General features: G+C 40.5%; 2 protein-coding genes across 10 annotated transcripts in view; one reads left to right on the top strand and one right to left on the bottom strand.

Moving 5' to 3' along the window:
- Positions 1-4,169: 4,169 nt before the first annotated feature.
- LOC123877433 (pollen-specific leucine-rich repeat extensin-like protein 1) lies at positions 4,170-20,380 on the bottom strand. Of its 3 annotated transcripts, none has more exons than XM_045924227.1 (10): positions 20,220-20,380; positions 14,834-14,908; positions 14,339-14,474; positions 12,364-12,440; positions 9,837-9,885; positions 8,763-8,897; positions 7,279-7,357; positions 6,602-6,824; positions 6,187-6,298; positions 4,170-5,817 (listed from the first exon to the last, which is right to left on the bottom strand). In XM_045924227.1, the coding sequence occupies exons 1-10, from the start codon at positions 20,280-20,282 to the stop codon at positions 4,772-4,774; spliced, it is 1,995 nt and encodes a 664-aa protein (XP_045780183.1). In that variant the 5' UTR covers positions 20,283-20,380; the 3' UTR covers positions 4,170-4,771. The 3 variants fall into 3 exon arrangements, with proteins under 3 accessions (XP_045780183.1, XP_045780184.1, XP_045780185.1); XM_045924228.1 differs by having other exon boundaries at positions 9,837-9,882; XM_045924229.1 differs by lacking the exon at positions 20,220-20,380 and adding an exon at positions 19,645-20,159.
- Positions 20,381-21,770: 1,390 nt separating this feature from the next.
- LOC123877426 (microtubule-associated serine/threonine-protein kinase 3) overlaps positions 21,771-26,256 on the top strand; it is a 61,379-nt gene continuing 56,893 nt past the window's right edge. For all 7 annotated transcript variants that reach the window (XM_045924212.1, XM_045924209.1, XM_045924208.1 and 4 more), the window contains exon 1: positions 21,771-22,161. In XM_045924212.1, coding sequence (XP_045780168.1) covers positions 22,029-22,161 — 133 coding nt within the window. In that variant the 5' untranslated portion in view covers positions 21,771-22,028. The remainder of the gene's footprint in view (positions 22,162-26,256) is intronic.

Below are 26,256 nucleotides of genomic sequence, written 5' to 3'. Positions count from 1 at the left end.
AATTAGAATTTGAAAAATACTTTAAATTCAGCCGATCACAAATATTATTGATAATATCGCAATGTGTTCATTGCAACACTCCGCGACTCAGTAATGTAAAAAAATATGAAAAATCTTTATTTTACTCTGAAAGGTCGCATTCAATGCGCGACAATCGCAAAAAATTACAAAAAAGTTATCAAACAACCCCCAGGGTGTTTACAAGTGAAAGAAATAATCGCTGCTTTTTTAAATAGGCTTCTCCCAACGTGATTCAATTTCAGCCGACACACATTCCATCGATGTTTTCCCTCTAGTCTATGAACTAAACAAACTAAACGACAAATAAACAACATAGTCGCGGACGCCTCTTACGGGTTTCATATTAGATTTTTCTTCATCTAAAAATCACTCGCAATGTATTGAAAATAATTTATCATATCTTAACCATTTTCACTTACGAGACGTTTCACAAGTTTTGCATGAAGACATTTGCTATATGGAAGGTCTTCCAAACCGCCCTTGGCCATCGTGGTGGACTATGGCGAAAACCCTTATCATTCTGAGAGGAGTCCTATGCTCAGTAATCGCTTGGTCATGATGATAAGGAATTTTCACTAAAGCCGAGATCTATAGAGCGTTCTTGGACTTTGCTCAGATTTAAGTTTCAGTTAAAACAAGACAGATTTATGTCAGCGACATAAGGCTGTCTCATTTTCACAACAGTGTCTTAAGTCTGAGCAAAATCAATGTTCGCCCCATATACATGTATCTCAGCTTTAGGCCGACTTGCACAAGGATACTTAAAACTGGTTGTTTATTTTTTTAATGGATCATCATCATCAACCCGGCACTGGCTCACTACTGAGCACAGGTCTCCTCTCAGAATTATATCATTAACTATCTCAGAATTAAACATGGGGTTATTCAAGGGGCGGGCCAACAAATTCCTGAAAGGCCGGCAACGCATTGCATTCCTCTGGTGCTGCAAATGTTAATGGGCGGTGGTAATCACTTAACACCAGCTGACCCGCCTGCTCGGTGTCTCGCTATTATTTATACAAAAACGAATGAGAAGGCTTTGGCAGACTTACTACCACACTGACCATATTGGAATACTTCACCTTTGAGAACAATAAGGAGAACTCAGGCACGCAGGTTTCGTCACGATGTTTTCCTTCACAACTAAAGCAAGTGATATTTAATTGCTTAAAACGCACATAACTCCGAAAAGTTAGAGGTCTGGGTCCGGGATTGAATCCCGAACCCCCCAAATTATTAACCATTAGGCTAAAATTAATATTGTAAAAAAAAATACCAGTTATTTTGCCGGTTTTTACAGCGGTAAAATAAAGCTTTGATAATCCATAGGAATTTGCAAAAAAAAAAAGATTTCAAAGAATTGACAAACTCCTCCTTTTTTGAAATTGGTTAACAAATTCTAACAGGGAATATCAATTTTTCCCAATGGCAAACGTTTTCATACAAAACCTAAGCTTTGATTTTAACTTTTTAGCTAAAACTTTTCACTGGCATTAGCGAAGAACATTTGACAGATTAACACCAACTTCAATGACACGTTTCAGGGCTTTGAGTGTAAGATTTCATGTAAAAAACGTGACACTGTTATTGATTCTGATCACAAAGAAATTTTAGAGTATTCGCATCTCTTTTTTACTAATGTAATATGAGAAGGACAGACACGGTTTGACAGTTTTAAATTTTATTTAGAACTGTCAAACCTCGTCACATTAGGTGCCAGTCGTGAGCGTATTGTTTAAATCTGTAGTCTCTGATTTGAAATTCATCTTCCATCCTTTTTTAGAAATATTAAAAAGAAAAAGATGCTGATACTCTAAATTTAGTTTAGAGAAAAACATCGGAATCCACATCAATGAATTACGTAACTCTGCCAAAATCGTATGTCAAATCACGAAGATTTCCCGCCAATACTAAATGCCAGATTTACGTAAAGTTAACGTTAACTTGAAATGTTACATCGTAGCCGCAGTAGGGTTAGTATGAGATCTTACATCCCACCAATATTGATAGAATTTAAGCATCGTAACACAACAACGTCAAAGCAAAATGGACCTAAAGGTTATTGGTTTAAAGTCGAAAATTCAATACCATCTATTTTAATTTCATAAGATTTCCGATTACAACAGCAACTGGACGAATTTGAGCTTTAAACTAAGGCCTTTAAGGTCCAATTTACTTTAGCGCCGAATTTGTTGATGCTCGAAATCTATTAATACTCTATCCACGGAAAGAAGTTAGTATAGGACTCTCTCTTTTACATAATCCCATACAAATGACAGAGACCAGAATCTCAGTGGCCGTTAACCATTTTGAGTCATCCAATCCAACCAATCAGAAAAAGTTTTCAAAAAACGTTCGAAATTCAATTCGAAAACAGTTTCGTTTGAGATTGATTGGCGTCTCAAAATGGTTAACGGCCACTGATATTTTACAGGCGTAAAATTTTATACTAACGTTCTCGCAAAAAAACTTACATTCGAGCGCGATTCGCAACACTATAAATTATATTCTGATATTTGACTTGATATAGCAATAATATATATGTATAATATACAATTGGAACTCCTATTATTTAATATTAATTAATTATTTATTTACCTAACTCCTCTCCTCCTCGTAAATCACAATCGGTAACAAGATACGATACGAACAGTCGACCAGTCTAGAGATTACAGAGTCTCCGGGCGACGCATGCGCGGACGATTCACTACGCGGGGCGCAAGCGCCAACAATACATACTTAAACACGCAAAGAACCATTACACACGGTCGACTAATTACCCGGCAGCTGGGTCGACGGCAACCGTTAGAATCTTTTTTGTATTATTCAGATACAAGTTAGCCCTTGACTGCAATCTCACTTGGTGGCAAGTGATGGAAGCGGGCTAACCTTAAAGGGGTATGGCAGTTTTTATTGAACCCATACCCCTTTAGTTTCTACACGGCATCGTACCGGTTCGCTTGGCGGCACGGCTTTGCCGGTAGGGTGGTAACTAGCCACGTCCGAAGCCTCCCACCAGACCAGACCAGTATTTTAGAAATTCCAAATTCCTGCCGGGAATCGAATCCGGGACCTTCCACTAATAAGACCACAGCGCATAGACTCGACGAGCGTGGCAGAACAACGAGATCGCCATTTGGGATCCCCAACCTCACTTCATAAAGCCCTCGGCAACCTGCGCGGTCTACTCGGCTTCTGGAGCGAGTTTGGATGGCTGGAGTGAAGACTTCGGCGGGGAGGGGCAACGCACGCACAACAGACGGAACGTTTAACTGCGGAAACCAGCCGAGAGAGAAGAAAGAATTAGTACTATCCAACACTAGCTTCTCCTTTCAGCAAAAGTTGCCTGGTGGAGATTGCTCTAAACAATAAGGCCGCCTTTGCACACAATTGTTTTTTTTTTGTTTATTCCTTTTGTGTTGTGTTCCTTTTCATGGTTTTGTGTGCAATAAAGATTTCATCTATCTATCTAAAGAATGAAGACTCGGCAACTTTCATACAATTTACAGATTCTAACGATCGCTGTTAACAGAATAATTGTTGGACGACTAGTCGACCGTGTGTAATGGGTCATAGTCGATGTTAGGGCCGAAACGAAACGAAAATGGGAATAGAAACTAAATGATTGAGTATAGTAAATCAATGGTGAAGGCAAACATAGTCTTATGAGGCTGCTTAAATAGATAGCTGGCGTCAGGTAAAAAGTACTCTTGAACCTGCGCAGTGGGTGATTTATTGATCTATTGTCAACTGTAGGGTGTCAGTACCACTGCACTATTGGTATGTCAATCAACCTTTAACTTCTCCTGCTGTAGGAAAGTACAGTAACCATGCGCAAACCCAAACACTATCATCCATATTAATTTTACCTGACGCCAACTATAATTTCGTACATAAACAAAACTGTTCATAAACTGTTGATTCGTAACCGAGAATCAACTCAAGTTGATGCACCAGTCACTCCGGAATCAACCCAAGTTAATCCGCAATCTATTCAACCCTATACAACCAAGAATCAACTCTAGTTGATCCAAGGTCAACGCTAGTTAACCAAGAATCAACTCAAGTTGATACGAGGTCAAACCTAGCTAACCAAGGATCAAGTCTGGTTGATCTGTGGTCAACGCACACAGTACCGCGTGTATCTCGCCGCGCCAGTCGCAAAGTCACTTATATCTAACGTAAGGACACTTGACACTACACTGAGACATCGGAAGCTTTGGTCGGGCACACCACTACACCGATTTCACATCCGCTCGATTCATGGTGGTGTTTGTGTTTTGTCATCTGTCTGATGTCATCTATATTATGAATACAACAATATTGGTATGTATATCATAAATATATACTATGTTTTAAAACTAAGAAGAGTCAAACTTGTACATAAATTAGAGATTTCATTATATTTCTGCTTTCATTTATATAATTATTTTGTGTTGGTTTTTTTAAAAATAAAAACCCAAGAAAAAGTTACATATAAATCGTTAACGTACTTAGGAGACTTTGAAACAACATAATATTTTTATGAAAATCTGACAAATCAGACACGTCAAAAATTTGATTGACTTTGACTTTTAAAAGTAAAATTTCAGATCTCGAAAAAGTTATTTATCCAAATACTATGTGTACAAAACATCAGCCAAAGATTTTGAAATTTAAAGCCAAATTGCATTTGAAAACCTTAACAGATAAATTGACATATCACAGACACCACCATTCTTATAACGGCACATAAACACATTTGGCACGATCAATCTATAACGACATAGGGTAAAGCTATCAAGTCCCCCAAGCGAGCACACTCGTGCCACTCCGCAAACAACGTGGGGCGTACGGGCCGCCCCATTTCATCCCTCGAAGTATTCTCCGCCGCTTCATCCAAAGCTTTCTCCAATGTTTCACTCGCTTCGATTTCCTTCGGAGGTTCACAGCTACCCTCGATTTCGGGTAAAGGTGGTAAAGTTACTATTGGTGCGGACGCGGCTTGGTTATACGTGTACGGGATGGCATTGGATGCTTTCTCACATAACGAATATAGCATTTGTCCATCTATGTCTTCTTTCGTCCGTTCAACCGTCCTATGTTCGGGGGACTCACATACAAATTGCTTCACCACTTCCGTCACTATTCGGGGTTCGGAATTGAACTGTTTCTCTTCCTCTATTGATAGTAAAGGTGCTTTCAGTCTCTCACTCGGTTCAAGATTAGGTATCCCGACCATTTCACATTCGACTTTGGGTATGACTTTTTCTTCTACCTCTTTGAACGGTTCGCTTAAATTTTCTAAACTTTCTAATTTTATATCGTCACTTTTGTGGGCGGGGGATGGGTATGGTCTTAAAGGGGGTGGGGATTTCGGGGGAGGTGGAGAAGGAGGGGGTGGCGCGAAGGTCGTCCAAGGTATGTGTGTGCATAGCGGTACTCTGTACATATTTTTTACACAGTAGTCGTCAGCGTAGTCGGAATAGTTGTATAGGGGGACGACGCTGGAGAATAAGTCCGGTTGGTCGGGTAACGTTGGGGGCCGGACTGCGAACTTGTGAGGCTCCGCGGGGGCCCGAGTCCCGTTGAGGCCTGGGAGGAGGGCGTTGTGCAAGGCCCTCACGTGCAGAGGCCTGAGGGCGTTCCTCACAGCCGCAGGGCAGTCGGGTGCCTCTTCGTCCCCGCAGGTACAATCCGCCCACTCCCTCTCTTCCTCCAAGGGGGGCAGTATGAAGGGTTCAGGTTTGACTGCTGGTTCGTGTTTTGGTTCACTGCTGCCGTTCCGTAGAGGCGACTCCACAGTTATGGGACACACTGAAACATGGTACGGTAGACTTTATTAATATCTAGAATGGATGACTTTGATTCAGCAAAACAGGGCATTTTACACCAAGCGAGAAAAATCTAAAAATATCTATAAAATCACGTCATTCTATAAAATCATCAGTTTATAAAATTGTATTAGGAATTTTATAATTAATTTTACAGCAAATATTCGAAATGCACGAGACTGTGGCAGCTTTGATGAAGGTCGCGTCACAAAAATGCCAATTTTATTAGCTTTATAAGCTTGACACAACCTTTGAAAATCCAATTTTTAATGTAATTGTCAAAGTATGCTAAGTGTTCACTTCTGTCGGCAGTTCCTGTTTTTTTTTTTCAAAATTAAATGTGACAACTGACCATCCTCTATGAGCATGACGTCGGGCGAGGCGGGCGAGGCAGGCGAGGCGGGGCGCGAGGCGGGTTTGCCTCGCGATTGGATCTGTTCCAGCAGCTCCTTGGTCGTCTTCACCTGGAATATCCAACATCCTAATTAACAACAACAAAACACCAAAAAAGCGAGGAAAACAAACCAAAATTATGTGAAATACAAGAAAATTTTGTAAAATATATTATTATTATTTTATTAATTAAGTGGTATTTTTTAATAGAAAGAAAAGTTAGGTTCGCCATCTATAGACCATACTTCGTCACCATCGAAATAATTTAGGCGAATTTCGAATGACTTTCCACGCCAGCAGTTGAAATTGACTTTTTCACGCAGATTTCGAACGACAAAAAGTGCCTTTCCAAGCTAGTGAGATGAAAAAGTTACCTTTTTCGCGCCCGCGGGGGGTAACCTATTTACAAGTGCGGCGTAAGGATCCGGTTTGTCCCGCCGCCAGCCGTTCCGTCTCCGCTCGGGGCCGGATCCGTTCCGGGCGCCCCACGCGTGGCCTAGCGCACCGGCAGGGCTCGGTACAGGCGTGGGAATGTGCGGAGACGTCTCGCCGGCCGATGTCGCCGTTTCCGTGCCGGAACCGGCTCGACTGTGACCCCTGGTTTATTTTTAACTACGTAAATAATCAGAATCAAGAACTTTTAAGATAAACGTTTATATGAGTGAAAACCTCCTTGTATGTGTAAGGGAGGTTGCCCTCTGCGACTTTTTGCAGCGTAGCGTAATAACCCTAAGTTTTTGCTAGCATTCTGGTTACACTTTGTATAGACTGCAATATATTATGCATTAAGATACATCCACCGCGACTTCGTCTGCGTGGATTTAGGTTATTTAAAATCCCGTGGGAACTCTTTGATTTTCCGGGATAAAAAGTAGCCTATGTGCTAATCCAGGATACCTCCATTCCAAATTTCAGCCAAATCTATCAAGTAGCTTTTGCATGAAGGAGTTACAAACATACACACACACATTCGCTTTTATTATATTAGTGTGATAGTGCAAAGTGTGATTATAGCTCGACTAAAATTGTTTTTCTATCAAAATATTCTTACCTTCTCTTTTTGGGTTTCTTGTCCCTCTTCGCCTTTTTCTCATCAAAAAGGGGTTCAGGAGACGGCGGCCGCTTCGCCGCTACAATAAACAAATACATTTTAAGGTACTAACAATTTTATAAGTTACGCCAATGTACCTGCGCAGAAGTATTATTTTTGAATAAGAAAATATCTTAGTCAATCATAGCGTGCGTCTGCTCGCTATTGGTAAACTACCTACGCGCCACGTTTTGTACGCGCGAAATATGAGCGAGATAGCACGAGTCTCTATCCTTCTTGTGTTTGAAATCTTATTCTTCGTCAAGCATTAAGGTTTTTATCTCATTGGTGTACATTCGGTTTTAGTAGCATTTTTTCCTCCGTGTTTTAGTTTTCAGTATACCAATTCTAACCGTATGTTAAAATACATAAAGCTAAGTTTAGGTAGTACTCTACTCCTCTTTGTTTGAACTGGTCCTATAAAATAAGATTTATAATAATCTTAAAAATAAGATTGTGGCTCAGAATAAAAAAAAAACCGGCCAAGTGCGACTCAGACTCGCGCACTGAGGGTTCCGTACTCGGGTATTTTTTCCAACATTTTGCACGATAAATCAAAAACATACATACAAATACATACAAATAAATAAAAATCTGTTTTAGGATGTACAAGTAAAGCCCTTTCATATGATACACCACTTGGTATAGCCTTATTTTGAAAATTGAAACAAATTTTAATTTTTTTTAACCCCCGACCCAAAAAGAGGGGTGTTATAAGTTTGACGTGTGTATCTGTGTATCTGTCTGTGGCATCGTAGCGCCTAAACGAATGAACCGATTTTAATTTAGTTTTTTTGTTTGAAAGGTGGCTTGATCGAGAGTGTTCTTAGCTATAAAAAAATTGGTGCAGCCGTTTAAGAGTTATCAGCTCTTTTCTAGTTTTCTTGTAGAAAAGAAGATTAAATAACCGTTAGGTTCATAATACTATGTCAATTGACAAATGTCAAGCTGTCAAGATGGACGTTGCCTTGATACATAATTATTTATTTGAAAATGATGTTTTGGAAAACTCTGATACTTTGGATCGTAGGCGCGGAATAGTCCAAGAAAATCGGTTCAGCCGTTTGAAAGTTATCAGGTCTTTTCGGTCTTTTCTAGTTACTGTAACTTCATTTGTCGGGGGTGTTATAAATTTTTAATTTACACTTGTTAAATGATGTAACCACAAATTCACGGTTTTCAGATTTATATCTGTACTTGTGCTATAAGACCTACCTACCTACCTACCAAATTTCATGATTCTAGGTCAACGGGAAGGACCCTATAGGTTTCTTGACAGACAGACAACAAAGTGATCCTATAAGGGTTCCGTTTTTCCTTTTGAGGTACGGAACCCTAAAAATTACTTAACAACTGATTTATGTACCCACCTACAATCAGCAAATAAATGATTTGATTTGAATATAGTTTTAAATAGGTAAAACTAAAATATTATGGATACTTACGCGATGTGAGCGGCTTGTGCGCGAGGGGGGTTAGAGGGGTTGGCGGCGCGAGGGTGGGCTGCGGCAGCGCGGGCGGAGGGGGGTCGTCATCCACCAGAATCACGTCCTGTGAATCTGACTCGTAGCCGCCCCATGCTGTTATAATCACAACTATATCAATATATATGTCCCCGTAAAATTGTAAATACGGTTAGATTATAATCTATCTCACGAGATTGTGAACTATCGAAAGATTGTGAATTCATTTCATTTGACGGTTTCACTTCAATAGATCATAATCTATCAAAGAATAATACGTTAAATTGTAAACACTATGTTGGACTTCGTCTGTGATGGCGTTTGCTGGCGCGCATACTGTCCTTGTTTAGAGTGTTTTTTTGTTAAGAGTGGCTGGTTTTTGTGTTAGCTGGTGTTTTTTGGTGGTGGAACTGACTGGGAAGCGCTCTAAAGGGGCGCCGCGCGTATGTCGGCGGGCGCCGGCGCAGACGGAGTCCATACTTGTATAAATTCAATAACTTGAAAATATCACAAACTTGACATTGGCTAATCAGAGTAAAGCCAGATTTAAAGAAAAAAAAACACTATGTTACAGTTTACAATTTCGCGAGATAGACTATAATCTAACCGTATTTACAATATTACGGTGACATATATACATACAGAAAACGTTCCGTATTCAGATATTTTTTTCGACAATTTGCACGATAAATCAAGAAATGTTTTGCATAAAAGTAAATAAAAACCTGTTTGAGAATGTAAAGGTAAACGTCTTTCATATGATACCCCACTTGGTGTAGTTATCTTGCTTTGGAAATTGAAAATACCAATTATATTTATTCATGAACACATTTTAATTTTTTTTGTGATGTAAGCATAAATACACGGTTTTGAGATTTTTTCCTTTTTTTGTGCTATAAGATCTATCTACCTGCCAAATTTCATGATTCTAGGTCAACGGGAAGTACCCTACAGGATTTCTTGACAGACACGACAGCGAAGTAATCCTATGAGGGTTCCGTTTTTTCTTTTGAGGTACGGATCCCTAAAAAGGACGCGACCTGGTGGATCGTATACCTGGTCTAGACGGGGGCCGCGGACTGCACACCGCGGGGCTCACCACCTGCTGCAAACAGACATACATTTATACATCATATATATATTATATATGTATATAAAAGGAAAAGCTGACTGACTGATCTCTCAACGCACAGCTCAAGTCAATGTATGGATTGGGCAGGGCATGCAGATAGTTATTATGACGTAGACATCCGCTAAGCAAGAATTTTTGAAAATTTAACCCCTAAGGGAGGCAAATAATGGATTGTTTGTGTAGTTAACGCAAACGAAGTCGAGGGCATAAGCTAGGTTTTTAAATAAATATCGAGAATGCCTTGGAACGATTCGAACAGCATATATATGCCCGCGAATTTATTTGTGTGGATTTAAGTTTTTGAAAATCCCATGGTACTTTTTGTTTTTCTAGGATAAAAAGTAGAGCAAGTAGATGGTGCCCGCATCTTCATCATTTTGTATTGACATAATGCTGAGTTGTAAACCCATTTGGGGTGGTTTCACAGATGAAAATGTACAGTCAAAGGCCGTAAGTCGATTAGCACCTTAATGATCATATTGCGGGGCACGGTTATACATATGCGTTAGGTGTGTGTGGCGTGTTTATAGAACAAGTGTAAATTAAAAATTTATAACACCCCCGACGATCCAAAGTATCTGAGTTTTCCAAAACATCATTTTCAAATAAATAATTATGTATCTAGGCAACGTCCATCTTGACTTCACGACACTCCAGCTAGCGAGAGGACTAAACTTCATCGCCAGTGAGAAGAACAGAGGATACTGCACCGTCGGAGTCTTCCTCGACATCGAGAAGGCCTTCGACCGTGTGTGGCATGCCGGCCTCCTGGCGAAGCTCCTCTCGACCAACCTACCACCCGCGATCGTGCGGCTGGTAGCATCGTTCCTGGAGGGCAGGTCCTTCCGAGTATCCGTAGAAGGCGCGGACTCCCAGCCGCGCCCAATACGGGCAGGAGTACCGCAGGGCAGCTGCCTGTCCCCGTGTCTATACGCGGTGTACACGGATGACATCCCTACCCTCGCCGAACATCTGCGCGAGGGGGAGGAAGACGTGCTGTTATCGCTCTACGCCGACGACAGCGCGTATCTTGCGTCGTCGTACCACCAGATCGTCGCTATCAACAGACTTCAACGTTTGTTGGACCTGCTGCCGGAGTGGCTGGATAAATGGAGAATGGCCGTCAACGTGGGGAAGACGGCCGCCATCCTGTTCGGTGCTCGGCAACCCTACCGTCAACTCCGTCTTCGAGGGCAGGACATAGAGTGGCAGACTTCGGTGCGCTACTTGGGTTGTCACATCGACGCCAACCTGCACATGGTTCCCATGGTGAACCACGCCGTTAACCAGGCATGTGCAGCTACGTCGATGCTGCGCCAGGTCCTCGCCTCAAGCCTCTCACTGAAGACCAAGCTCCGAATCTACGGAGCCTATGTCCGCTCAAGGTTGACGTACGCGGCCCCAGCCTGGTACTCACTCTGTTCGGAGTACCAGAGACGCCGCCTACAGGTCCAGCAAAACAAGTGCCTGCGCCTAATCGTGGAAGCTCCGAGGTACGTGAGGAATGACGTCATCCATCGCGACCTCAAGACGCCCACCGTGGAGGAGTACGTCCGCACACTTGCGCGGCGCATGTTTGCGCGCGCGGACAACGGACCGTACGAACACCTCCACGGCATCGCTCCACTTATCCCTCGACCGCCGACCGGACGTCAACTACCTCGTGAGCTCCTGCGATCGCCATCCCCGGCGCGGCACGCAGCCGACCTAAGCGACGACGACTACGACGACGCAAGATCTACCGGATATGACCCCGTCTCCGCGCTCGACAGCGAACTCTAGCCGCCGTCGCGCGGAGACCAATCCCGGACTAACAACACCGGATATACAAAGAAGCCCACTAGGGCCGTAAGCCAAGATGGCAGGCCCTAGCCGGTGAAATCCCGGCTAAAAGATCACCACCAGGGTACAATGTTGCCCTGCGCCTCACCCGGGTAAGGAGGCCATGCCTCGAGGCCCGTACCCCCGCTTGGCCGTTCCGACCAAACGGAGAAGACCCGCACTCTCCATCTTGACAGCTTGACATTTGTCTATTGACATAATATTATGAACCTAACGGTTATCTAACCTTCTTTTCTACAAGAAAACTAGAAAAGAGCTGATAACTCTTAAACGGCTGAACCATTTTTTTTGGATTATAGCTAAGAACACTCTCGATCAAGCCACCTTTCAAACAAAAAAAACTAAATTAAAATCGGTTCATTCGTTTAGGCGCTACGATGCCACAGACAGATACACAGATACACAGACACACAGATACACACGTCAAACTTATAACACCCCTCTTTTTGGGTCGGGGGTTAAAAAGGGCATAAGTGTGACAGGTTTTTGATAATAAAATTGCTACTCGAGTTCTGAGGCCGACCGTACGTTTGTATGCTTTGTTTTTATCTGTGACACCAACAACAAATAAATGTATTTTCTTTCTTTCTTTTAAAGATAAGTACGCACCCTCGATAGTGCAGGGGAGGTGAGCGGGGTGCCGCCCAGCCGCCGCACTTGCCGCTCCGCTGACGAGCGGTTTGAACCTGGGACAAAGTTACTGTTGAAAATAACTGTAAACCTTGTTCATCTTTCATCATCATCATCATGATCAACCAATCACCGGCCCACTACTGAGGACATGTCTCCTCTGGGAATGAGAAGGGCCATAGTCTGCAACTCTGGCCAAATGTAGATCGTCAGACTTCACACACCCTTGAGAACATTATGGTGAACTCTCAGGCATGCAGGTTTCCTCAAGATGTTTTCCTTCACCATTAAAGCAAGTGATATTTAATTGCTTAAAATGCACATTGCTCTGGAAACCTATGCCATACCCATAGCTAATTTGAATAATGAACAAGAACTATTGAGCTTAAACTGTTTTATTCATTTCTCAATAATTATTTGATCCTTATAATGATCGATGGTAGATCTTCACATATTTTTATGTGGACAAACTCATGCAGGATTGAATGGTTCATAAAATTTTTATATTTATAAAATCAATTTGAGCAGAGTGGCTTTGTTTCTACCCTTAGTACAATTTAGCATAATGCATCGAATTTTTTTTACTCTTACAACATTTCAACGTCGTAAAATGTATGGATATTACTTACCAGTGTACACTACGGCCGGTATGACGAGGCCGCGCCTTCGTTTTACCAGTACCTTGGAATGTTGCTAATGTTAGATCTGTCATCTTCCTCAGTTCGTTCACGTGCTACCCAGCCGGAATACTTTCATGTTACTTACCAGTGTACGGTGCTACAGCCGGTATGACGAAGTCGCACCATCGCTTTACGAGCACCTTGGTGCACCGCACTAATCTGGGGTCTTTTGTCTCCCTCCTGAACTCATTCATGGCTTACCCAGTTTGAATGCTTTATTGCTACTTACCGGTGTGCGCGGGCGACGCTACGGCCGGTATGACGAGATCGCGCCATCGTTTCACCAGCACCTTGGCGCGCCGCGCGAGTGTTGGGTCTGTTGTCTTTCTTCTCAGTTCATTCACGTGCTTACCCAGTCGGAATACTTTGCTGTTACTTACCGGTGTGCGCGGGCGACGCTACAGCCGGTATGACGAGATCGCGCCATCGTTTCACCAGCACCTTGGCGCGCCGCGCGTGTGGGGTCTGTTGACTTTCTTCTCACTTCGTTCACGTGCTTACCCAGTCGGAATACTTTACTGTTACTTACCGGTGTGCGCGGGCGACGCTACAGCCGGTATGACGAGATCGCGCCATCGTTTCACCAGCACCTTGGCGCGCCGCGCGTGTGGGGTCTGTTGACTTTCTTCTCACTTCGTTCACGTGCTTACCCAGTCGGAATACTTTACTGTTACTTACCGGTGTGCGCGGGCGACGCTACAGCCGGTATGACGAGATCGCGCCATCGTTTCACCAGCACCTTGGCGCGCCGCGCGTGTGGGGTCTGTTGACTTTCTTCTCACTTCGTTCACGTGCTTACCCAGTCGGAATACTTTACTGTTACTTACCGGTGTGCGCGGGCGACGCTACAGCCGGTATGACGAGATCGCGCCATCGTTTCACCAGCACCTTGGCGCGCCGCGCGTGTGGGGTCTGTTGACTTTCTTCTCACTTCGTTCACGTGCTTACCCAGTCGGAATACTTTACTGTTACTTACCGGTGTGCGCGGGCGACGCTACGGCCGGTATGACGAGATCGCGCCATCGTTTCACCAGCACCTAGGCGCGCCGCGCGTGTGGGGTCTGTTGACTTTCTTCTCACTTCGTTCACGTGCTTACCCAGTCGGAATACTTTACTGTTACTTACCGGTGTGCGCGGGCGACGCTACAGCCGGTATGACGAGATCGCGCCATCGTTTCACCAGCACCTTGGCGCGCCGCGCGTGTGGGGTCTGTTGACTTTCTTCTCACTTCGTTCACGTGCTTACCCAGTCGGAATACTTTACTGTTACTTACCGGTGTGCGCGGGCGACGCTACGGCCGGTATGACGAGATCGCGCCATCGTTTCACCAGCACCTTGGCGCGCCGCGCGAGTGTGGGGTCTGTTGTCTTTCTTCTCAGCTCGTTCACGTGCTTACCCAGTCGGGTGGTCTGAAATATAACAAACTTTTTAAATACTCATTCATGAAACCACAATGCATAAAAATAATAAATACAACAAATAACACACAGGGAACTCCAATATTGTACATTAGAAAACATTTTGCTGCTGGTAAGTTAGCAGTTTCAGATTGGACCAGACAATAGGCACCAGTTTACTTGTGGGCTTACAACTTCAGTTTTTTTTAAAAACCCATAGGAATTCCCAGATTTCCCAGGATAAAAAGTGTTCAATGTCCATCTCCAAAATGCAAGGTATTTTTGGACCGAATTGTGTCAAGACTGGTTAATTGGTGAAATAGTGAAAAGATAATAGCGGGATATAATCTTGCATATAAGGATGATATTACCTCCAACAGTTCCTTCGTAATATTGAATTTCTCCAAAATGGATATAATTTCGTTAACTGTCTGCATGTCGACGACCTGGAAGAAGAGAGAAGACATTACTTAGTTTTAACAATTAATACTATTATGATCTGCCTAGCTTCTTCATCTTGCGAGTAGTGGCTTTGCAGGGTCCCTGTATCACACATTTGTCTTTTTGATCACTGTTATCTTCATTTTCAGTTCCCATCCTTATTGCAGCCAAATATCGCATCATGTTAGCAAATAAGGCCAACGAATCTCCAGTTCGCGTAGAAAACCAGCAAGACTATTATTTTTTATCTTGGCCTATCTTTAAGGTGCTAGAGACAAGGCAATGGAACCTCGCATTGGAAAGCGCAATGTTGACATACCCCTAGGTGGTGGTCTCACAACATCAAAGGAATTGCTGCTGGATGGGTACCTACAAGTCAAGAGTGAATAGGCAACTTCTAGGCAAGCGCGCTCCATCTTAGGCTGCATCATCACTTGCTAGCAGGTCTGATTGCAGCCAAGCGCTAGTCTATATAATTAAAAAAAAAAAACCAAGCAGAGTAAGACCGCGGCGCGTGTAAATAATCGTGGAACAGATCTTTTGCAGCAGTGAACGTCTATCATTTGGCGAAGACGAAGACTGAGAATTTCTTGATAGTAATACCCATTTTTTTTTTAACCAGACCCAGGATTGGAACTGAAAAAGCTATAGCCATGTCACCTCATAATTAGCAGCTGTACGCTGTAATAATTACACCAACATTGGTTCGAATGCGAAGCTGAAATGGTAATGGGCAGGGTACATAGTTTGAAAAATTGTGCAACCACTTCAGACTGGAAGTAAAATCCCCCCCCCCCCCCCCCCTCATACGACATCAAACAGTGACCGCGTCGCGTGTAGAAGTCTCTAGAAGATATCTATGTCCAACAGTGGACGCCTATCAGTCGACAAAGAAGATGATGATGATGATGAATGTCATAACTAGATCAATGAGGCAATCACAGTACAACTATTACGTATTACCATAGTACGCGCAGGTGCCGTGCGGGTGTGCCCCCCGCCTCATACCCCGATTGCCATCTCGACTCGTCGCGTACTATACTAACAGAGTTATTGAGAAATGAAAATCTACAGAAATACATCACATAATAATACTTTACAACTGTAAAACTAATTGAAATGAAAAGAACATTTTTCATTCATTTTATGGTTACGGTTACTTCCTACAAGCGATGTTTTACGACCACAATCAAATTACCTACTTCTACACATGTAAGTATTATAAAGAAACGACTATGACCAATTTCCTACTATTGTAATGATTTGAGTTACGGCTAAAAATAAATTTCAACTTTCCTTGGCCAATGGTTTGGCCAACAATATATCTAAGTATATTATAATGAACAAGTGTAAATTAAAAATTTACAACACCCCCCACAAGTGAAGATGTGTACAGTAACTAGAAAAGAGCTGATAACTTTCAAACGGCTGAACCGATTTTCTCGGATTATAGCTAAGAACACTCTCGATCAAGCCACCTTTCAAACAAAAAAACTAAGTTAAAATCGGTTCATTAGTTTAGGAGCTACGATACCACAGACAGATACACAGGTCAAACTTATAACACCCCTCTTTTGTGCACCTCTAACTTGCTCTAATGGTGAAGGAAAGCATCGTCATGAAACCTGTACATGCCTGAGAGTTCTCCATAATTTTCTCAAAGGTGTGAAGTCTGCCGACCCTCACTGGTCAAAGTGGTAATTGTATTAGTGTGGCCAAACTTTTCTCATTCTGAGAGGAGACCCGTACTCAGTAGTGAGCCGATATTGATATTATAGTTTGATGATGATGATATGAATGAAAAGTTTACAAAGAAATATGAAGTTCTTAGAAAAATGTTGAAGTAATAAATATTTTGGTATAAATTAATTGTTGTTGTGATAAGAATAATATTTGATAATGCCTTGGTTACTCAATCATATTCTTAATAATCACAAATAATGTATGTGTCATAGTATACCTATAGCCAGTCTTAATCCATACTATACATCTATACATATAATAAAATTGTAGACAAGTGGTGTCTGTACAATGGAAATATATTAAAAAAAAAGTAGCAGGGGTTGTTATTATATTGATGCCGAACCCGAAATTGTAATTAATTTTTTTTTGTCTGTTTGTCTGTGTGTTTGTGCACGCTAATATCAGAAACGGCTTATTCGATTTAGATACGATTTTCACTAATATATTGTAGTAAGCTTCACTTAACATTTAGTGTTTATTTAATGTCAATCGGTTCATAAATAAAAAAGTTATGTCAATTTAAAGAATCACGCTGCCCGAAAAGTCACTATTCCACGCGAACGAAGTCGCGGGCACAGCTAGTCTATACTAATATCATAAAGAGATAAAGTCATGGTAAAGTGTGAAGGTTTGTTTGTAAGGGATAATCACTGAAACCACTGAACCGATTTTGAATATTCTTTCACCAGTAGAAAGCTACATTATTCGTGAGTAACATAGGATAATTCAATTTCAAAATAAAGTTGGAGATCCTTATCGAAATTGTAATAAGCTACCCTAGCGAAGCCGAATATTATAATTGCGAAAGTTTGTGTTTGTACTGTCTGCTAGATTTTCACAGCCCATTTGCCTAATAGATTTTGACATTTGATACAGAGATAGCTTGCATCCTGGGAAAGGACATAGCTTCTTTGGATCCTGGAAAATTTACAAGTTCACAGGATATTCAAAACCTACACACAGACGAAGTCGCGAGCATCATCTAACTTTTATAAATGCGAAAATGTGTCTTGTCCATCTGTTACCTTTCCATTTAACCGATTTTGATGAAATTTTGTACAGACATAGCCTGCAACTCAGAGGCGGACATACATAGGCTACTTTCAGAACTTTAAAAACATAAATCTATGTGGACGAGGCTATTTACCACCCTGCAAAGTTGTGAATACAGTGATTTACGGTGTAAACCAATAAGGAGTAGGGCTTAATAAAATTACCTTCCAATTTAGCCTGCTTTCGGTAAGACGTGCATCATCACTTACCACCAGGTGAGATTGCAGTCAAGAGCAAACTTCTAATGGATTAAAAAAAAAATAACAATTCTAGTTCCCCCAGAGGTAAGCATTGTATGAGGTGCCCTTCAGAAAGGTGATCATCATCATGACCCAATATAGAGCCAAGATCTCTCAGAATAAGGATTTAGGCCATAGACCACTATGCTACCCAAGTGTGGATTGGCAGACTTCACACACCTTTCAGAACATTATGGAGAAATCTTAGGCACCCACATCTCTTGGATGCATGCTATCTCTACACCAAACTGTATCAAAATCAGTTTAGTGGATGGGCCATGAAACGTTAACACACATACACAAAATTTTCATCACAATGTAGAACAGGCTACTAGACTGAAATTCAACAAGCAATCTATAACATTGAATTTATTTTTTACCATTTCTAATGACATAGCAACAGTGTAAAGACTAATGAGTAATGACCTCCATAGTAATTTAAATGCAAGGGTGTTAATTTGGTAATGCTTAAATGAACAAATAGCTAATTACGACCCATAACACTTTTCTACAGCTATCTTAACTGCCAAGTTTCTTGCTGGTTCTTCTTGGTAGGAACAGCATTGTACCAGTGGTAAATTATTTTGACAATTCAAAAGCACTTGTAAAAGTTTACTTGAATAAAAATATATTCTATTTTATTCTACAAGGCATATTTTCAAAACAATGGCCCTATGTTAGGTTGCTATCTATAAAATCTGTGAACAAGGACAAGGGCCTCTCGAAGACCCCAGACTTTTAAATGTAAAACCCAGATATATCTACTAGATCTATTTTAAGTTTTAACACACAAATAAAGTGTGTGTAATTTGTTATTTTGTGTATATGAAGAGGGCTATGTTAGGAGTCTCTCTGAAGGATAATATTCAAAATGAAGAAATCTGTAGGAGATCATAAGGGACAGACACAGCCCAAACTATCAGCAAGTAAAAGTGGCAGGCCATGCTTGGTGCATGGCCACTGGAGCTGGAAAATTCTGGAGTGGAGACCATGACGGATGAGAATAGTAGATACATTTGGTGTGGTAGGTAATTAGTAAGGTATGGTAAATATCAAAGAAAAAAATATTTAACTACATAAATTTTGACAAGTGTTTTCAAATTGTTAAGTGAATCTACTAGACTATAGGCTAGATTAAAAATGAATTTCCTTTGGTTTAGAAGAAATAAAAAGCTGCTGTTACCAGTAATCAACTTTGAGCTGATTCAAACCTATAATAATGCTATGTAACAATGTTCACATGGCAACAAATTACCACATTTTTATTAATGCTCAAAATTGTTTAAATTATTTAATAGGCTCCTACAAACTTAACAAGACATATTCAATAAGTACTATGTTCCAGAAATCCAGCTAGTATTTATTCAAATATAGTAGAATATTCTCATGATTAATTCATGAAGGGGTCAATGAACGCAAACCTAGTATGACTGATGACCACATTGCAATTTTTTCGTTTTTCAACATTTTTTTTAATACTTAATTTGGCAGGTTAATGTTCATTTTTTGTTAAAAGAACATGTTTTAAATTCATCTCTGTGCAACATTTTGTTAATTGATAACCTTCATAGAACACCAATTTTTAAGTGAAAAGGTAAAACAGCATAGCTACTTAAAAATGAAACTTTATATCTTACTTATGTTATATACTGTATAAATCATAAATATAGATGTTTAGGCTATCGCGAAAATGCAACTAGACTGACCTGTGATTGCACCATCATATAGAATTAATAAAAAAGCTGCACCATTTTACATCATCCTGAGGTACTATAGTGATGGAAACCACGCGCCCGCAGGTCTCCCATGCAGGTCCCATCGCCCGATTGTGCACGCAACTTACGAAAAAACAAACACATTTTTCTTTTCGAGCGATGCTAGTCACAGCAAAGCACAACCTGACGAACATCTTTGGGAAAGGTCACGCGTGGCACAATTCCATTCCATACTTTCACATTGCAAAATATTTGGCACTAGGGACGGCCGACGGAGGGAAGAGAGGAGCGCTGGCGACGTCAGTGGCCCCGTACATCACTCGCATCGCTCACGTACCCAAACACACACCACATTCACATCATGGAGCGCGCATCACACTAGCTCCCACCGACACGGGGAGCCTCTGTACGCCGAAACACTCGCTGAAACCACTCGGCAGCAGCAAGTTAACCTTCCTGGAGGCCGAATAGCAACTCGAATCGGGTGTCACACAGGCTCGTGCGAACCGTTTCCGTAACTCCAACTTGATTTTTCGATTTAGGGTCTTCAAAACTCGCAAACTTACATTGTAGTTGCTATCCAACGCATTCAGGAGTCGATTGCTTAGCTCATGAGCGTTATTACTCATTTATAAACGAAAATATTTAACTAAATACGACGAACGTGTCTCGGCTGCGTCGTAATGGCGGACCGACGACTACGTATGCCCGTGCCAGGGCATTTTAGCCGAATAATTCAGCTGATATCTACTACAGGCGACGCACACTCGTGTTTTTCCGTTTCTTTTGACAGGAAAAAGGCCAGATGTCCAATTCTCGATACTAGATGGCGCAATGTAACGAAAGAACAAATCAAGAACTGTAATGGATTAGATGCTCTTTTTTAATTAAATAAATCAGCAATTTAATAACAGCGGCAGAATTGAAACAATTATCATGGTAGAATCTATATTTTTTTAAATATTTGATTTTAAAAATAAGTCCCAAGATACTAGTTTGGCAACACTGTACAGGGTATTTATTGAAAAATGGCAAGATTGTAGAATGTTTTTATTTTTACTCGCTAGATGACTCTCACCTAAAACGGTGTAGTTATGAACCATAGACCCCATAGATCAAGAATGGCTCAAAAGATAACAATGTATTATTGCCAGATGAGAAAATTAATGTACAAGGTACAATCCGTGGTCCATCTTGGGTCCAATCGAACAATTTTTATTTAAATTAAAAAATTACATAGTATTTTGACGGGATCGTAAAAAACACGAATGAGTGAGAATACGTACGTTTTGTATGAAGCCCACTTCGGATCGTATGACGTGTACATGCGTGTACGTGATTCTTTTCACATTGATTCGTATTTTCACGAATCACGAAAACGAATTGAATACGAATAAGTGCACTAACATCATACCCTTTGACATTCGCATTTCATTGCAACCGCCGAATCTGAAAAAAATCTTTTTTACCTAATAGGGAAAAACGGAATAGCCCTTTCATTGCTTCAGTCGGTAGTATTACCCTCGCAATTTTAGTTTTAAGTTACCTTCATGCCTTCAGTTGCTTCTAGTTTAATTTTTTACTGCCAGACACCAACCAGGAACCAATACCCAGATAGGTTAATTTATAGAACAACAAAATGACTAGGTAGTTAGTAATAAATTATTAAATAATATCTATTCATACTGTTTGTTTGTACAAAGAGAGAATCTCAGACTTTTGTATATATAAGTATACTATAAATCTATGATCGAAGAGGAGAATATTAATGAGCTTGTTTAGGGGCAATGAGCATTAACTGGAAGTTCCAGGTATATTATAATATTATGTACGTTCACTACATTTGCCTTTGCAGCAGATTTGCCTGTTTTTGTGGATAAGAAAATTTTGAATGAATTTAATGGTTTACTTACAAAAGTATGTCGATCACAGAAAACCAAAATCAGACAATCTAATTTATACAAATGTGCTCCCAGCCTTATTTGTCGGCCACCCAATCTGATCCATAGAGTAAATCGGTATAATAGAGTAATTAATATTTAAGCTGTGGGGGAGCTTGTCCATCTTTCAAAACGATAAAGTGTCACTTGGTGTCACTTTTCTGACTTTTCGTATAGGGCTTTTTGGGGTTTTCGATTCGTAGGTAATTTGTATGGAGCCCCTTGAGCCGCCGTATCGCGTAAACTACGATTGCGAGTTGCGACGACTATGTAACTACTTTCATTTTGCTTTGGAATAAAGCGAGCGCGTCTGGCGAGAATAAACACCGGCTTTTACTGGTGTGATATGTTTGTGTGATGCGTAAAATCGAAGTTGTTAGGTGTTTATAAATGGCCAAAATAGTGGTTTATTTGTGTGGTGTGTAGTGTGTGGCAATGGATCGAAGGTGTTCTCAGTCCGTCCGGACGCTAGTTTTCGACGACTCAGATTCGGATCCTCCCAAAGCGGTCCAGAAAAAGGACCTGGGAACGTCCGTAGCAACATCATCGTTAAACCAAAGTGCGGAAGGTCAGTAATTCGGTATTACATTTTGTTCAAAATTGTTGATATAGTACGCGGCGGTATTCAAGGTTTTTTCATCTGTCAATATTATTATAAGGCGTTCGCGTTTTACCAACAAAAATAGGCCGCTCGCCTCAATACTACTCCGATTTCCTACAAATAACTGTTGTTAAAGTACCTTCAGGTGATCTTTTGCTTGTGATAAAGTTACTTAAATATAATATTTACTATATAGTTCAGTATCTGTACTGTGTAAATGTGAAAGCTTTATAGCATACCTATGAATAAAACAACACACTTTCAGTGAGAAAATATTCTGTTCTCTCTTAATTTTTATTTAACAAACTGGCACACTAATAAAATTACACGAATTATTTTAAAGGCGAAAGTTTGTGTATGTATGTGTGTGTTTATGTTTGTTATTTTCACACAAAAAGTACTGGATGGATTTGGCTGAAATTTCGAAGGAAGATAGATTATACTCTGGTTTGAGACATAATCTACTTTTCATCCCATAAATTAAAGAGTTCCCACAGGAATTTTAAAAACCTGTATCCACATGAATGAAGTCATAGGCATTAGCTAGTGAAACCATAAAAATGTGTTTAGTTGTTACCTATTCAGTTGATATTTAATTTTATCATAGTCTCTGAGAATTCAGTGTAACATTAACCAAATAAGTGATGATTAATAATAACAATAAAAAAAACAAAACATTTATATATCATTCTATCAAGTACACGAAAAAAAATGGCAATTAGATTAAAAACTAGCCCACTGTAGAATGCTCACTTGGATTTAATTTTTTTTAAATCATATGGGAACTCATTGATTTTCTAAGATAAAAAGTGGTCCATGTCATTTCTAGAATTTAATACATTCATATGAAACAAAAATCCATTGATCTCCTGCTATGCAATTAAAGAACAAAAGCATGAAAAATACCATGACATTCTACAGGTACTATTTATTTTCTAGAAATAAAAATACCCTATGTAACTCGTCTAGCCTTTAACTATATCTAATACACACGCACACCCACATACACACACACCCTTAATTTTTTTTTACATAAATTTCAACCCCTTAGTTTAGTTTTTAAAGATGGAGGATAGGGAATACCATTGCTACTAACTTATATGAAATTCTATTATTCAAGCAGGCATACAAAACTCAAGGAAACAATTAATTGTTTAATCAAGAAATATAACATTTATAATAATATGGGTTTTCAATTTAACCTAACCTTCATACCTACAAGTACAATACCATTATATCATTACTACTAGTTGTTCTATTTTTAGATGCAACTTAGCCAGTTAATAACCATAATATTTGTAGTACAGTTCATAATACTTACCCATGTAACAGATTAGAACAATAGTTGTATGGGAACTTTTGTGGTTAAACATTATAGTTAGACTTTTCTTTCTTGACTCAGTAAACAGAATTTCATCTTGTTATTATTCTACTCTCTATCTCTGTCTATGTCATATTTCTCAATTAAATTCAATTTTGTTTTTATGGCACACAGCTTTGGTAACATTGGCCTATGAATTGCCTATTTGTCTTTGATTTCAGGTCACCCATATTTTGCTTAATACTGTGATATATTTGGCTTAATAGAAACGTTTTTCCCCCGAAGGGTAAAAAACGTATATTTAGGTTTCAGCCGAAAGGCTTGACCCACTTGAGATAACCCTTTAGAACATCAGCGCCATCTAGTAGTTCGTAACGACACAACCCGAGCATTGATCGTATCGGCTCGGTGATTTGTGGAGGGGAGTCAGCGCACAGGCAGGTGGTGTCGGCCATTTTAATTTCAGTACCGATTTCAGGAATCGAAGCGAGGTGAAGCCGGTAAGGTATTTAATGGTGGGTCAAGCCTTTCGGCTGAAACCTAAATATACGTTTTTTACCCTTCGGGGGAAAAACGTTTCTATTTAGGTGTTCGAGCCTTTAGGCTTGACCCACTTGAGATGTTTAATATCTGCCGGCGCTGACTTAGCGTACTGTGACTATGTATGGAGTATGATTCACTTAAAGATTATGTTCCATTTAGGAATGAGAAAATAAGATATTATTTTCTTAGTGATTAATATAATTCTTTCATCGTAATCACTAACATAATGTTAATGTCATAAGTTTTAACTTGTACTCGTTTACACAATCACAGATATAATAATTCTAAATTGTGAAAAAAAAAACTATTAATCACACATTGTTAAATTTACAATAACATTTCTTGTTCTAATCTCTACTTCCTTAAATAAGTGTTTCAAGAAAGTTGAGTTTCTACGCCAATTACCTTTGCGTAGTACCTCATCAACATCAAGGTTCTTGTTGACCCAGTTGTCTGTAGCAACAGCTGACCTAAAACTGCCGAGAGAGGCTTTTTTGTCAGCCTTTAGCATCTTTCAGAATTAGCCTTAACCAGCCTGCTATTACAGATCTAGATGCTGCTTTGACTCTGTTCCGCGTAGTGATGAATACGTTTGTTAAAGTTGGGTCTGCTTTCCTCTGTTGTTCTGATTTGTTTATCAGTTTTGGTATCCAATAGCAGAGGTCAAAAATAATCTTATCGCTCCTCGACAGGTACCAATCCGATTGCTGGTAATTCGCATTATCCGTTTTTTGACCCAAAAGAGGGCCAGAATACGATTTGCTCTCTTGTAATTTGACCGCGTCTTCCGCGTCTATGTGGAGCAAAGTTAAATCATGAATGCGACGACCTGCAGCGAGGAGTAGCAAAGTTGCCACGTGTTGAGAAATTTTAAATAAACTGGAAACCTCGATTTTCCTCTGCCAATCCAATTTACAAGATCCATTCCAAAATGTAAGGACATCGTATAGGAGAATTCTTTAATAAAATTGCTTTAATGGTTTTCTTCACTAATGGATGGTCACTTAGGGGAGACGTGTTACAAGGCTTTGTGAAGGTAGAGATTTCTGACTTATGGACCAGTACAATTCTTGAGGCTAACTTTTTAACTTCGTAAAGATGAATTAAGTATCTGGCTGAGTCGCCGGGATTTGGCGTCTTTGGAGATACGTTGTTGTCTAATGTCCATTGTAACCATGCTCTCCAAGAGATCTGTTGGTTCTAAACATGGAGTGTCTCCAGGCTGATTGTAATATAGTGCGTTTCAATTCGCTCCAATTTGTTATCTCATGGGACCAGCCCGTACTTTCCATACCTCCAAAAACAAATTCCGATTTCTGAATGTTCCAAGGTTGTAGGTTTGTTTGTAAGTCCAGAAGGTGGTCATTTAGATTTTGAATTCTGTAGGAAGCCTGTGCCCTCTTCTTCACTTCGGTCCTCCAAAAAGCTTACTTCCACTTCAGTATCACTAAGAGGTAGTGTCCCTGGGAATCATTCAGGTATTGCAGCACACGTGGAATTAGCGCTGGTGGTGGGAAGATCCAAGCCACTTTGTAATTCCATTGCCTGCTGAAAGCATCCGGGTAATTGCTTGTAGCTCCTTGTGGTCTTCGCTCACATACCTCGAGACTACTGCAGAGGATTTGCTCGCAAAGAGGTCGATTTCTGGTGTGTCCATCTTTTGAAAAATTCTCTTCTGTATCGTTAGATGGAGGTGCCATTCTTGATGACCTTTTAGTCGCGATAGGCAGTCAGCTATTCCGTTGTATCTGCCTGGCAGGTATTTCGGAATGATAGTGATTTTGAGTTGTTGTGCTAAAATCAGGATTTTTGGGGCAATCTTAAGGAGTTTTTGTGATTTCGTCCCACCCTGTTTCCTCATGTAGGAGGCCGCTGTTCTGCTGTCTGTTCGAAAGAAGATTGTTCTCCCCGAGACCTTTTCTAAGTTCATTCGAATCACTTCGAATAAGGTTCATAAGTTCTTTTGCTTGCAATGCCAGTGATTTTGATAGATACTCCAGTGACGGGACTGTTCCATGCCGTTTATTATAGTACTCCATCCGATGTCTGAGGCGTCGGTGGCTATGAAGATTGATGCTGGGGCGACTTGAATATTCGATGCTTCCGTAATACATATTTTGGAGCCACCAGATCTTCCTTTATTTGATCCGGCAACGGGAACCTTTTGTATCTCCGTATGTCCGAGAGTGATTTTGCTG

This window comes from Maniola jurtina, chromosome 23, assembly GCF_905333055.1.
Source record: "Maniola jurtina chromosome 23, ilManJurt1.1, whole genome shotgun sequence".
Taxonomy (NCBI): domain Eukaryota; kingdom Metazoa; phylum Arthropoda; class Insecta; order Lepidoptera; family Nymphalidae; genus Maniola; species Maniola jurtina.
This window is presented reverse-complemented; position numbering and strand designations above follow the sequence as displayed.